This window comes from Protopterus annectens, chromosome 7.part0 (genome assembly GCF_019279795.1).
Source record: "Protopterus annectens isolate FY-2018-M chromosome 7.part0, PAN1.0, whole genome shotgun sequence".
Classification (NCBI taxonomy): Eukaryota; Metazoa; Chordata; order Ceratodontiformes; family Protopteridae; genus Protopterus; species Protopterus annectens.
Window position 1 is genome coordinate 1,194,423,120 of NC_056739.1, and position 14,425 is coordinate 1,194,437,544.

General features: G+C 42.4%; 1 protein-coding gene across 1 annotated transcript in view; it reads right to left on the bottom strand.

The window, feature by feature from the left end:
* Nucleotides 1-14,425, bottom strand: part of SCAMP5 (secretory carrier membrane protein 5) — a 565,341-nt gene that overhangs the window by 32,923 nt on the left and 517,993 nt on the right. The window contains exon 6 of the mRNA XM_044077806.1: nt 10,084-10,201. Within this exon, the coding sequence (XP_043933741.1) occupies nt 10,084-10,201 (118 nt within the window). The remainder of the gene's footprint in view (nt 1-10,083; nt 10,202-14,425) is intronic.

The window sequence follows — 14,425 nt, forward strand, 5'->3', positions numbered from 1 at the left end:
TTCAACGTCGGATCAGACTTGGCTGCTTACAAAAGCTTAGGCTCTGAAGCTCAAGCTCCTCCCCTACCCATAATGCCTCAACCCCCCTCCCCGGTTACTTCAGATAGAGTTTGCTGCTACCATGTTTACCAATAATATTATCATAAATGCAATGTACATCAATACTGACAGTTACCAATAAAGAGAATAGAGAAAGAACAGGAGCTCAACAAGGAACAGAGGTTCCTAAAAGCATTTCTATCAGGTTATCCACAAGAGGGACAGGAGTAAGGAGGGAGGGAAGGTCGAGGAAGAATGAAAAAGACAACACAGATGGACCGTTATTGTAAGTACATAACTTCTTTAATTGGATGTTGACATTTTCATTCTTCCTCAACGTGGGGAACAGAGTCTCCAGCTACAACAACCTTAGGTGGCCTTCAGGGAAGGATATTCCGGAGCACTGCAGAACAAAAAGCAGCTCTACTTCTGGACACAATGTCCAGTTTGCAGTGGAAAATGGAGGTGTGGGAATTAGTCCATGAGACAGCTGAACAAATATCAATTGAAACTTTGGCCAAAAAAGGCTTGGCAAGTTGCCACAGATCTAGTAGAGTGAGTTTTGACTTGAATTGGATTCATAAACAAATAAAATGCAATCTTATAACCATTTAGCTAAGGTGGTGTTTGCAGCTGGTTTACCCTTTTTTTCATCCAAAAAAAAAACATGAAAAGCTGCTCAGATTCCCTGAAAGCTATAGTTCTGTCTAGGTAAACATGCAACTATTTGTGAACACCCAGCAGATGGAGAGCATATTCTCCCTTGTTTTGGAAATGAGGAAAAAAATACCATTAAGTTAATACATCGAAAATGATATAAACCAATCACCACTTTGGGAAGAAAGGCTGGATTAGTACGTAATGTCACTCTGTCCTTGTGAAAAATTAAGTAAGGGTATTTAGATGAGCTTGCAATTCAGATACTCTTCTTGCAGAAGTGATGGCCACCAGAAAAACAGTCTTCCATAAGAATTTCAAGTCTACTTTGTTGGAGGATTCAAAGGGAGGCAGAACCAGAGCCTGTAAAATCATAGTCATATCCCAAAGAGGTGTTGGATCTTTGATAGGACGACGAAGAAAGAAAAGTCCCTCTAAGAAAAGCCTTACACAATTTTGATGAGGCCAAAGGTGATGCATTTTCTCCCATATGAAAGTTCGAAATGGCTGCCAATTGCACTTTAACAGTGGAATGACTAGCCCCCTCATAGAAAATATGAGCGAGAAACTCTAGGACTGCTGGAACAGGAGTGGTATAAGGATCTAACTTCCGTTTAGCCCAAAAAGAAAATCTTCTCCATTTGCTCTTGTAAAGTCTTCTAGTCGAAGACTCATGAGAAGAGATCAGAATATTTAGGACTGAAAATGAAAGAGTGGCAGATCTAGGCATCATTGGAATTGGAGAAACCATGCAGTTTCAGACCTTGGAGATTAGGATGAATCTGCTCCGGGTGGATGGCATAGTAGAGCTGGATAAGGTTCGAGCATCCACAGAGGGAAAATTAGATGAGACCAAAGAAAGGTGAACCAGATTTGTCGAGGCCAGAAGAGGGCAATGAGGATCATTTTGCTCTTAAACCTGGAAACTTTCTGAAGAAACATGAGGATTAAGGGGAGAGAAGGAAAGGCATAAAGCCATCCAGGAGGCAAAGCATGGATCAGAGCATCCCCAGGTGACTGTCAGAGTGAGGATCAAGGCGAAGAACCTGCTGCACTTGTGGGGAGACGCGAAGAGATCACAGCAAGGTTGACCCCATTTGTGGAAGATCATGTTTGCCACTGACCGATTCAGAGACCACTCATGATACATCAATAATACTCTGCTGAGCTTGTCCTCTAAAAAAGTTGTGCTCCCTCAGAATATGCATTGCAATCAGAAAGCGGTTGTTAGAGATCACCCACTGCCACACTCTCATTACTTCTCGACACAGGGCATAGGATCTGCTTTCCCCTTGTTTGTTGATGTACCAAACTACCAACATATTGTCCATTTGTATCGCAATAATCCCTGGAGAAAGAAACTGTTAAATGCCTGCAATGCTAAAAGGACCGCTCTCATCTCCCAGACACTGATATGCAGATTGGTCTCCCGGATGTCCACATGTCCAGCCCAGGAAATGCCCTCCCCACCCCACCTGCCAGGCATCTGCGGTCAACGTAGGGTTTGGGGGAGGATGAACAAAGGGGCATCCTTGAAGAACCTCTAGGGACTGAAGCCATGCGAGGAGAGAATCCTTGCACACTCCTGATAGTTTGATGGGATAGCTGAGGGGTTGCTGAAGTGACCACTGGACTGCTAAGGCCCACTGCAGAATTTGCATGTGTAGGCGTGCTGTTGGTAAGAGTTATGGTGGCAGTCATGGAGGTCAGGTCCCAGAGTACTAATTTGGCTGGCGGAACTGGGATTGCCAAAATCTGTTTAACATGTAGTTTTGGGTTTGAAATCCTGTCCGGAATGAGGAAGGCCAAGGTCTTTGTTATATCCATACTTTCGCTCCTACAAAAATCTACGCTCTGAACTGGTTGAAGCTGGGACTTTGGGCATAGCAATCAACATACAAAAGTAGGAGCTGACTGTAAAATGTAGTCCCTGGCCTGGATGAGTAGCTGCCTGGTTGCAGCAGTAAGTAGAAAGTCGTCTAGGTATGGATAAATGTGGAATCCTTGCAGTCTGAGAGGAGCTGCAACTACCACCATGCATTTGGTGAAGACCCTGGGGGCTGTGGTGAGACCAAAGGAAGTGCTCTGAACTGATGATGACTGGCTCCCAGTCTGAAGTGGAGGTACCTGCCGGAGCGCATGCCCATCTCAATGTGACAGTAGGCATTCTTCAGGTCCAATGAACACATCCAGTCATCAATTTTCAAAAGAGGTAGAATAGACTGGATCATGACAATCCTGAACTTTGTAGATTTTACAGGCTTGTTCAAGGATGTCAGATCCAAGATGGGTCTCAATCCCATGTCTTTTTTGGTACCAAGAAGAATCTTGAGTAAATATCTGATCTGATCTAGCAGGACCTTCTGGATGACTCTTTTCTGTAGCAGCTTTGAGATTTCCAACTCCACTGCCTCTCTGACTGGGTAGAACATCTGGGAGAGATGTCTTTGGTTTGAGGGATTTTGAAAAGGGAATTAAGTATCCTCTGGATATGATCCTTTGCACCCACTGATTGTTTGCGATGGCTAGCCAGGTGTCTGGGTGTTAAGGGTCAGTGCCCCCACCTGACTGCCTCCACAGAAGGACAGTCAGGCAACTCCTCAGGAGTCCTGAAAGGGTCTGTCAGAGAAAGAATCCCAAGATCCTTGATTTTGTGGACCCCCTCTACCACGTGGGCAGCATCTACCATTGTAACAGTTTTTCCCTCTGCCTCTGGGGTAGCATTCTCCCTGTGACTCCTGAAAAAGACCCAGAGATGTTTTGAACCAAAGCCCCCCCCCACACACACTGATTCCTGGCTCTACTCTGTCCGGCTCTACTGTGTCCGGATGCTTCTAAGCCCTGCTTGATACCAGATCAACAAGAGCATGAGCAGGGAAGGACACCCAATATGTAGACAGGCCAGACCTGGCAGCCTCCAAGAAAACAGATTCCTCCTGGGGTCGGGTTTAGAAAGATCATCCACCTCTCTGGAGCAGGATTTCCAAGATGTCTCCAAGCGAGACATCCTCAGGTGGAGATCAGGAGGACCCTTCCCAGTCCTCAAAAATTGGTGTCTTCAGTGACAGATTCCTCTGGGGAATCCAGGTGCCTCCTTTTCCACCTTCTCTTCTGGGGAATCTCTTCAGTGGGGTGTTCCGGAGAGATATCAGAAGAGATCTGAGGTTCCAAAGGTGGAAATACTTTTAGTCTTTGCTGGGCCAGCTTCCCCAAGAGGGGCAGTGGTGAGGTCTCAGACACAGTCTCCAAAGGGTGAGAAGTGGATCCAAAAGGGTGGGAGCAGAGGATCTTTTAGACATGGAGAGGACCCTCTCCACCACCTTGAAAACAGAATGGGCTGGAGAAGCTGAAAATCATCCTCCTGGAGCTGAAACTATTGGGACAGAGGATCCCTGACACCCCCCCTGCCAGCCCTCCAGTCTGACAGGGAAGCTCGGGCCGAGCTAACGAATGCCGATGCTCTGAGGGGAAGCGATGGCTCCAAAAACTTCAGAGTAGAGGTCAACCCCTCTGAGCCAACATCCAGGCTTCAGCTCCAACAGCCTCTTTGTTCTAACATAGTTGAAATCGAGCAAGTCAGGGTAGGTGCCAGGGTTGAAGTGAGATTCCACTATAGGCTCGGACACCTTGGCTTTCATGGCATTTGGATAAGAGGACAGTGAAGAAGCAGGTCAGATTGGAGAAGGAGCTAGGGATTTAAAGGGCGACTGTCTACCCACGGTCCCAGTAAGGGACATACTGGCAAGACCCCATCTGGAAATTCATCTGAAGGAACTGTCTCAATCTGTTCACCTCTGTTTCTGAAAGACTGTGGGTAGACCTGACAGAAGATGCTCTGGAAGGTGGCCTGGATGTGACCCTAGGAGACCTCTCTATACAAGGCGAACCAGTGGAAGGAGGAGCTTCAAAGGCAAAGGATCTCTGGGCCAACAAGAGGTTTGTATGGACTTATTTGGAACCGAAGTGCTGGGATCCAATGCCTTAGGAGCCTTGGCTGGAGGCTTTACAAGGAAGCAGACTTTCCTGGGGAACGTTTCCTGCAGTCCCTGTCTTCACGGTGCTTTTTGGGAGGGAGTTGAGCCCATGAAGACTATGAAGAACCTGCCGACGGGGCTGAAGGAAGTAAAAGGCCCTTCAGAATAAGCTGGTTTCTTCTGTTGGCCAGTGCTCTTTGATGGAACCCTCACAGATGGTACAGGAGGCATCAAGGTGAGGAGGGCCGAGACAATATATGCAGTCACTATGGGCATCAGATAAGGGAATCTTGTGCCCATAGGAAGTACATTTTTTGAAACTTAAAAAAACTTTAAACAGGAAAGGAGGAAGGAAAAAATACAGCAGTTCCCGCCAAGAACAAACCAGCAGATGCAACTAAGACAAGCAAAAATAAACTACAGCGTTTTTTTTTTTTTTTAAATCACAGAGTCAGAAGGTACGGTAGAAAAAAGTTAGGGCGGCTATAGTAGACATGGGGGGGACGGGGGATGGGACGCAGCTTACAGCTAAAGACAAATCTTTTCACCAGAGCTTGAGATGACAGACTACGATGCTTCTAAGAGCGGGAAATGAGATCTGAGGTAACCAGAGGGAGAGTGGGGCATTGTGGGTAGGGGAGGAGCTCGAGCTTCGGAGCCCAAGCTTTTGTAAGTGACAAGTTGGATCAGATGTCTGGTCCAAAACCCACACATCGAGGAAGAATGAAAATGACAACATCAGATCCCACAGCTCTCAGAAACTCTCTGGCTGTAATAGAGACCAGAGGACGAACAGACTGAAAGAAGAAAATATGAGTTAAGGCCTTGGGAGGAGGCAGGGATGCCAGCATAGGCACCATCTGAATCCTGCAACCCAGAAAGACATGAACCTGAGGAGTTGTCAGAGTTTATTGTGAACTCCAGGCTGTGAAGAAGGGAAACGGCAAAATGAAGATTTTGCAACAGGATCTCTGAAGAGGAGGCCTGAATCAGCAGGTTGATCAAGTAAGGAAATACTTGGATCCCCTGATGCCTGCAAAAAGCGATCACAAGAGCAAAACATTTGGTGAATATCCTTGGGGCAATGGAAAGTCCAAGAGGCAAAGCAGAGAACTGAAAATGCCAGAAAGACAGATAAATAAAAAACTTCCTGAAAAGGGAATGGATCGTAATATGGGGATAAGAATCCTTTAGATCTAGAGACACCATATAAGCCTGGGGAACTAAAACAGGAAACAGAGTCTGAAGGGACATTTGAAAAGTGGGCACCTTCAGAAAAGTGTTTAGATAGGAGAAGTCTAGAATTGGTCTCCAAGTACTCTCTTTTCTGGGCACTAGAAAGATTCTGGAGTAAAACCCCTGCCCTTTTGGGACACATGCAGTTCTTTAATAGTACCCTGACTCAAAAGGTACCTCTGGGAAAAAAAAGGGAGTTGTTCCTGAGGAATGCCCATAAAAGGGGGACAGGTTTCCACATCATGAAACACTCCTGGCAAATAATGGACAGAACCCAAGAATCCTGAATAATCTGAAGCCAAACAGGAAGAGAGAGAGGGGAGGAGAGAGGAACGTGGCTGGGAAGAGACAGTTAGACAGCACCTGGTTTACCAGGAACAGAAGACTACAGACTTCCAGAAGTCTGAGTAGCCTAAGCAGGAGGAGCCCACTTGCCACTCTTTTTGCCCTTAGGAGATTACCTGTGAACAAAGGCTGGCTTATTGAGGTAGTTTCTCAGAAATTTAGGAACAGGGGAGACAAACACGTTTGAGTTCCTGTAGGACCTCCCTTCTTGAAGGAACTTAAACCAGCAGCAGCTTACCTAAACAAGTGTTTATTACCAAGAGGGGCCTCCCATCAACTTAGCCTTGATATCATCAGATAATGGTTGAAGCCGAAGCAAAGAATACCTCATCACTGAACCAAAAGCAGCAGCCCTAGAAGGAGCATCTGCTGCATCATAACTACACTTGATGGAATAATTAGCCACCTGGGAGAAAGTCCCTAACAACGAGAGGGCAGAAGTCTTACTCTCAGAGTCTGGGAGGTCGGAAATGACATGACAAGCCTGGGATAAGGTAGCCAACAAATACCTAGACATATGGGTTTGATAATTAATGGTCCTAAAAGCCAATGTGGCAAAAGAATAAACCTTCTTGCCTAGCCTTTCCATGTCCATGCTAAGTTTATCAAAAGGCAGTCACTTGGAAGGAAGGAAGGAATTGACAAGGTCTGTCAAGAGGCAGCGACCACCTCCAAGGGGTCAACAGAAGGACATTTATACAGAAACTTACAGTCCTCGGGCACTCTACAGAATCTGTCAGACTTTTTGTGGGCAGGGAGCTGAGAGTCTGGAGCCTTAGAAGCATTACAAAATGCATCCAAAAAGGCAGCCAAAACAAGAGGAACAGTAGAAGGCCTAGGAGAATCCATTTGCAACGACTCATAGAACCTTTTTTGTACCTCACAAACCTGAGCACAATCCCATTTAAAGAACTACATCATCCTAGTGATAGTGTCTCCCAAAGAAATCTCTTCAAAGGGCGGATCAGGACTAGTAAACTAAATCTCTTCAAAGGGCGGATCAGGACTAGTAAACTCTTCTTCCTCTGATCCAAAAATCCAAAGGAGAGGGAATCTGAGAAGATTAAGCAAGGGATTCCTCATTAGAATCCGGCTCTTCCTCAGAAGAATCCTGTTCTCTGGGTCTTTTAAAGGGAGTAATGAACCAAGGAGGGGCAGGAAAAGAAGCTCCCTTAGGAGGTTTCAATCTCATTAAAGCACTAAACAAACCCTGAGTAAAAGACTGCCACTCACTTTGAAAGTCCTTTGGAGCAGGAGAAATGTATTTAGTCTTTCTTTTTCTTTAACAGGACGTCCACCTTATAGAATTTGGAAAGCTCTAACCCAGGACAGCAGTCAATGATTGCAGTAGGGACTTTGACTAATATCTGAGGACCCCCCCCCCTTGACCCTTGGAGATAATTAATGAGCCACGGTTCCCCCTCAGCATCCGAAGCAGACATTTGCAATGCCTCCTCGGTTGTGCTTAAGGTCAGATCCCCATCAGCCTCCAACTCGGTCGTGGCAGATGAATCCAACAAGAATGTCGGGTGAACCTCCGGGCATTCACTTGCCTTGGGAAGACATATCCAGCCAGGCTTAACAGCAGAAAATTCTGGCCTACGCTTCTTGGCCTTCTTCAGTGATGGCTATCCCTCGGAGCGAGAGATTCCTCTCCACAATATCTTTTGCGAGAAGCTTAAGCAGCTGATTCTCTGGCGCTTTTTTCTGGAGAAGAAAGTCTACTGGGCAGGGTTTTAGGAACAAAGGCCTGACAGATGGAACAGGATGTATGGTCATGCGAGGTGGCAAGGCAAAACAGATACTGTTTTTGGCGGTCTTTATGGGGAATCGGTCTCCCACTCTCGCATTTACTCTTCTTGGATGACATGAACCCCCCCAAGCAACAAAAGAAAATAAGTAAAAAGGAACCCCAATGAGGCACTTATCTACAAAGGCTCAGTGAACCAGCAATGGAACTTAGGCATTCAAACAGATGATCAAAATATGGTGTCTGGACTGGCAGCAATGAAGTTCTGAGGATGGTACACATCCAGACATCACCTTTATGCCCCACACTATGTGAGGACCATGCATGTGACGTACAGCGAATTTTAAAGCAACCTAAGGCTTTGGTATACTGGCCTTGCATCGAGTCACCATTGGCAGGGGGTCCCAAATGTTATGAATATTGCAACGGTGATATGGAAGGACATCAATAGGTTTTGCTTTAGTATGTATGTTTTGAAGGCTCTGAAGTATGACACCAAAATCACTGTCATTATTTAGTGACTTCAATCCTCAATGATTTGCCTGAGAAACCATGATTGTTTTGAGGAACAGACCAAAAGTGCAAGGTAATTCTGTTAAAGTCTGTAGGGTTGATAGGTAAGATCACAAATGCAGGAGTCAACTTTCAAGAGTCTTGCCACAGTGTTGCAATCCTGAAATACAGTGGCTACCCTGAGGTCATTACTGCAATGTGCAAAACACCTCTGGATACCGAGATGAAATGTATTATATGTAGAATAGTCAAAGCAGACTTGAGAAGTGCATTACTTCACCAGACAAGATGAGCAAAGTTTGAAGTTAACTACAGGCTGACAACTTAAACCTTAAATTAGTATTCATTCTGCATACAAACCACAAAATGAAAAGGTGCACTGCCCGCTAAAAAGCAGCCCCAATGTATAACTTCCTCTTTTGCTCTGTGATAATCTAGGAATATTCTATGTACTGATTTTCATACTTCTAGTGTGTGGCAACCACATAGCTGCCACATTTCAGCATCAGACTCACTGTTCATACCAACCAGAATTACACCCAGAACATTCTGGGTCTTTAAATTGAGGAATCACTCCGGCTTCATGGATAAGATGTAACGTCTCATGGTCCTGCCTCCTGAATTACCGTGATAAGCAATTTGTCCAGGAGGACAAGCAATCTAGCAAAAAAAATTACCTACACAAACAGACTAAGAAATCTGTACTGCATACTTCAAGAATCATGCTCAAACTGACTAAGAAATCTGGTGACACATTACAATATGCCAATGATGTATATGTTTTTTATCTGAAGAATGAAAGACACAGAATGACTACAAAGAGAAACTGTTTTGATGCAGTCTGCCACTATATTCAGCCACTCTTTTCCATTCTGTACACAATGCAAGAGAAACAAAATTATCCCAGATTTATTATTCCACAAACAAGCTGCAGTTCAAGATAAATCTCGCTATCCTATAGTCTCTGTCAACTACATCCTATGCATCTGGCCAGAATTAAAACTATATGTTATGGTAACATATAATTCACTTAAAACTTACTTTTGACATTCTGTATAAAATAGAATAACGTATTGGCCGGTCTTAATTTTTTATGTACTTTTATATGCTAATGGTCTGCTTTACTGTAATTTTATGTATATTTATTGTTTTTTCTTGTTTGAATTTTATTGTATATGGCATTATGGGCAAAAAACCTAAATAAAGTTGAAGGTTGATTTATTAGAAGGTATTTGTTATACGTTAAAGAAAGGCTGAAATGAAAAACAGCTAATTCATATGGCTGATTTTAAGTACTACAAATGAAAAAGAAAAAAGACCTCCCTGCTTTTTCAAAGTGGCAGCTCAGATGGTAAATATAAAACAATGTTAATTGTATCATACCAAAGTAGACCTAAACCCCCACCTTTGAGGAAAGGCAGCTTATACCCTCCTCACTCAACTTTACCGCCTCTAGCAGGTTACTTTACACTAAGTGATATTACTAGGACAAAAGTTGCAGATGCCTTGTGCAATCATGGTGAGACATGCATGTTTCAGTAATCAACAAGACAACCATTCTCAACCTACCTTGCCAAGAATGATGAAAGAAATGACTGCAAGCACTGTGAACATGATGGTGGGAATAAGCATGACTACTGCAGCACCAACGTTCGTTCCAAAAAAGGTAATTGTTGCAATCCAGCCACTGTAGGAGAGAAATGCAATCAATGTAAACTAACTGATGAAAACACATTATGAAAAGAATAAAGAGGTACACGTGAGATTTGCCAGGATTCACTGTCAGAAAGCATTCTCACTGAGTAGAGATGACCCAATATAAGTACTTTTGTTCAGACTCAAAAATTAATCTATTTTCTGTGATGTACAAAACACGGTTCTCAATTACTTCCCTTACCTATAAAATGTGAACAAAACAGTTAAAAGTTTACAGGCTCATACACAGCATAATCCATTCAGAGAATGAATAAAATTTACATCTTTAGTAGTACATGTGAAAGACAACCAGATTAGTAACTCACAATTACAGTTTTCTTCATTATACCATGGCATATCTAGTGTGTGTGTGTGTGTGTGTGTGTGTGTGTGTGTGTGTGTGTGTATGTATGTATGTGTATATATATTACATATACATATTTATATATATATATATATATATATAGATATAGATATATTACATATACATATTTATATTAAAGAAAATCAACTTGTACAGCAATTAAGCAGTGGGATGAACTGGCTGAACCTGCAAATGGTGAAAGAAAGGATGGTCACTGAAGAGGGAAATCTCCATTTCTCACTCAGTGCACTGAGTACATAGCTGATTAAATTAGCTGTCAGGTGTAGGGGTGCAGCTCCCTGAACAAATGAAAAATCGTACTACTGCTGACCTACCTAACTGACCCAACCAACATACTTTTAACTCTCCTCTATATGCCACCTTTACTTCTACTTTACCTTATCTACTATATCGAACACATGAAAATCCATCTCCTACATCCACTCACCTAAATACCTTTACACAACCTCCCTACTCATTTGAAATCTCCCCTTCCATCTTATCTACAAATACTCTCCTCCCCAAAATCAATATTCTCCCTTTCACAACAAACTCCAAAAAGTAAAATAAAGTACTTCATCTAATACCATTCTCTCTATAATGTCAACATCCTCCCTAGAATTCTATCAGAGATATTCATCCCAATCCAGGCCCAAATTCTCTCTCCCCTGTCAACAATTCTATGACCCTGGCACTGGCCACCTTACTCTCCCAGGAAAATGCATCTTTTTACTCATGAATATTAGAAGTGTGCTAAATAAAGTCAGTGAATTCTATGCCTGGATGTCTGTTCACATATCATTACCCTTACTGAAACATGGCTAAAACCTCTTAACTCTGATAAAGACTTTCTCCCTCCAGGGTACAATATACTTCGACTACACCGTCAAAATAAAAAAGGTGGTGGAGTAGCCATTGCCTATTCAAACCAATTTACTCTCACAACTCTAGATAAACCTATTCCATACTTTTCACCTGCTGAACTCCTGATTGCCAACCTTAAACTCAACAATCCAGCCATTTATATACCCCCCAGGAGAACACCCCCCTACTTGAACATATTCTCTTCTGGCTTACCAAACAGATACATAATGAAATCATCCTCCTAGGGGACATCAGTATAAACTGGCCATCCCTCTGCTCATTTAATTATATGCTAAGTATCAACCTGCATGGCTTTACTCAACTTATCTCTACACCTACTCACACTAATAAACCTCAAAATAACCCTCAAACTCTGCTTGACGCCCTAAGTGATCACTCCCCAGTAAAAGTTCTAAGATTCTCTCCACATTTCTCCAGACCACATAGATACACTGAATGTCGGAAGCTGTCAAACTTCCACCCTGAAACCTTTAATGCCCTCCTTTCCAAAATAAACTGGTCTTTTCTGACCCATCTCCCTCTTGACGAAGCAGTTCACTCATTCAACTCAACCTTCCTAAATATTCTTAACTCACTGGCACCCTGGGGCACAGTACTTGTCAAGTCTAACATATGCCCCTGGTTAACTAACGCTACCCACTCCTTAATGAAATCAAGAGCAAGAATGTGGAAAACCTGGAAAAAAAATGAACTCTCCATCCACTTACAAAAATACAAAGAACTCAGAAACTTCAAAGAATCATGCCAACAAAGACAAAACAAAGTTTTCTATAATAACCCACCCACTTACCCTACAAAAATCAAATCCCAAGAACTTCTGGCACTCAGTAAATCAAATACTACATCCTGGTAAACCCTCATCTCCCAATCCCTGTCCAACAAACACACCCCAAGAAACAGCTTCCATCTTCAATTCCTACTTAATTGAATCCATCAGTAAAATAAGTCCTGTCTCCTCTAATTCTAACACTAGAAATCCTCCTGACCCCTCTATTAGTAAAAATTCTACTAACATTTTCCCTTAAACTAATGCCTACCAACTACATCCAATCTCAAATTGGTAAACTAAAACCCTGTTCTACAGCTGCTGATAATATACCTCCCTACCTACTTCAGATAGCAGCAGACTCTCTAGCGCTCCCAGTCTCTATACTGATGAACCGTTCTCTCTGAATCCAAAGGTTCCTCCATCTGGAAAGAATTCTATACTCTACCTATACACAAAGGCAGTAACTCCATAGAAATGCCTAATTCCAGACTCAGCCATCCTGTCACCTCTCTCAAAAATCTTATAGAAATGCATGAATAAGCAAGTCATGGAACACTTACTTCAAGAAAATAAGCTCAACCCTACCCAACATGGCTTTCACCCAAAACATAGCACCACCACAGCCCTCCTATCCTTTATCAACACCATTTCTAGTGTCATGCATACTTCTAGATCTCTCCAAAGCATTTGTCACATTCTCTCACACCTTTCTTTTAGACAAACTCACTAATCTAAACTTCTCCACTTTTATCATTGCCTGGTTTACTAGTTACCTCACACACCAACTACCATCAGTCATGGCTCTCTGCTCTCTCCCCTCCTCTCCCTATCAAAATGGGTGTTCCCCAAGGATCTATTCTTGGTCCGCTACTCTTAAACAGCTTTACTAATCTACTCTATACTTCCTGCCCTCAGTCATCCCTCATCCAATATGCAGATGACTCTATAGTTTGATGGCACCCTCTCTGACTTAAATTCTATTATTCGGAATTCCTTCAACTCTGTTGAAACCTGGCTCACTAAAAAAACAGCTAATTCTGAAATCCTAAACTCTTACTTTTCCTTCCCAAAAGCCTAAGCCACCTTAAATCCACTTTTACTATCCTTTCTCTAAACACCTATTGCAGTTGAACCCAATACAAAACTTCCAGGGGTCATAATAGATGACCAACTGAAATTTGAATTGCATGTTAACAACGGTATTAAACAGACCCATCAAAAACTTGGCTTCTTATACCGAAATAAAAAGTTCCTATCAAATAAAGCTAAAGTCTCTCTCTCTCTCATGCCCAACTCTTATCAAGTCTATTGTACAGCTCTCAGATCCTCACCAACCTCCAAACCTTTCTCCTAAGTTAGAAACTACCTATAACAAAGTGGCCAGATTTGCTGCAAATCAATACTATAGATCTCAAAATAAAAACCGTCTAGAATTACCCTACCTCTCCTCTCAGTTTCAGTAGTGCGATCCTGGAGTTAATATATATATAGTTAGGGGATGTGGGGAAGGCGTAGCCCCCTACTTAGTTTGGTTTTATATATTTCACCGAAAGCTTCAAAACAATACATTTTAAACCACAGATATGCATACTTACACCAATGACTAACTCTTTCCAGAAGACAATATATACCCAAACTAAGTGGGGGGCTATGACCCAAACAACCCCTAATGTGGGGGGCTGTGCCCCCCATAACTAAACATACTAACTACAGGATCGCACTACAATGGGGAAAAGGGCATATATCTTTTACTTGCCTTACAGTACTCTACACAGTGCAAGTACTTCACTTCAGTGAAATGAGATTTGGTAAAATGAGTTTTCAGTAATTTAGAGCTTTCAGCGATTTGGTCAGGGTAAATTGAAATTAAGAGTCATGAGCTTTCAATGAAACAAAGTAGACAGATGTATCTCTCTCTCTATATCTATATATATCTATATCTATATATCTATATATATATATATATATATATATATATATATCTATATCTATATCTCTATATCTATCTATATATATATATATATATATATATATATATATATATATATATATATATATATATATATATATATATGTATAGGTGTCTACTTGAGATAACCGAAAATCTCAGTAGACCAAAATTCCTAACACAGATAACAGAAACAGACATTCAGAAGACTGAGCAACTGAATGTCCAACAGTCCAAGCTGACAGGAACA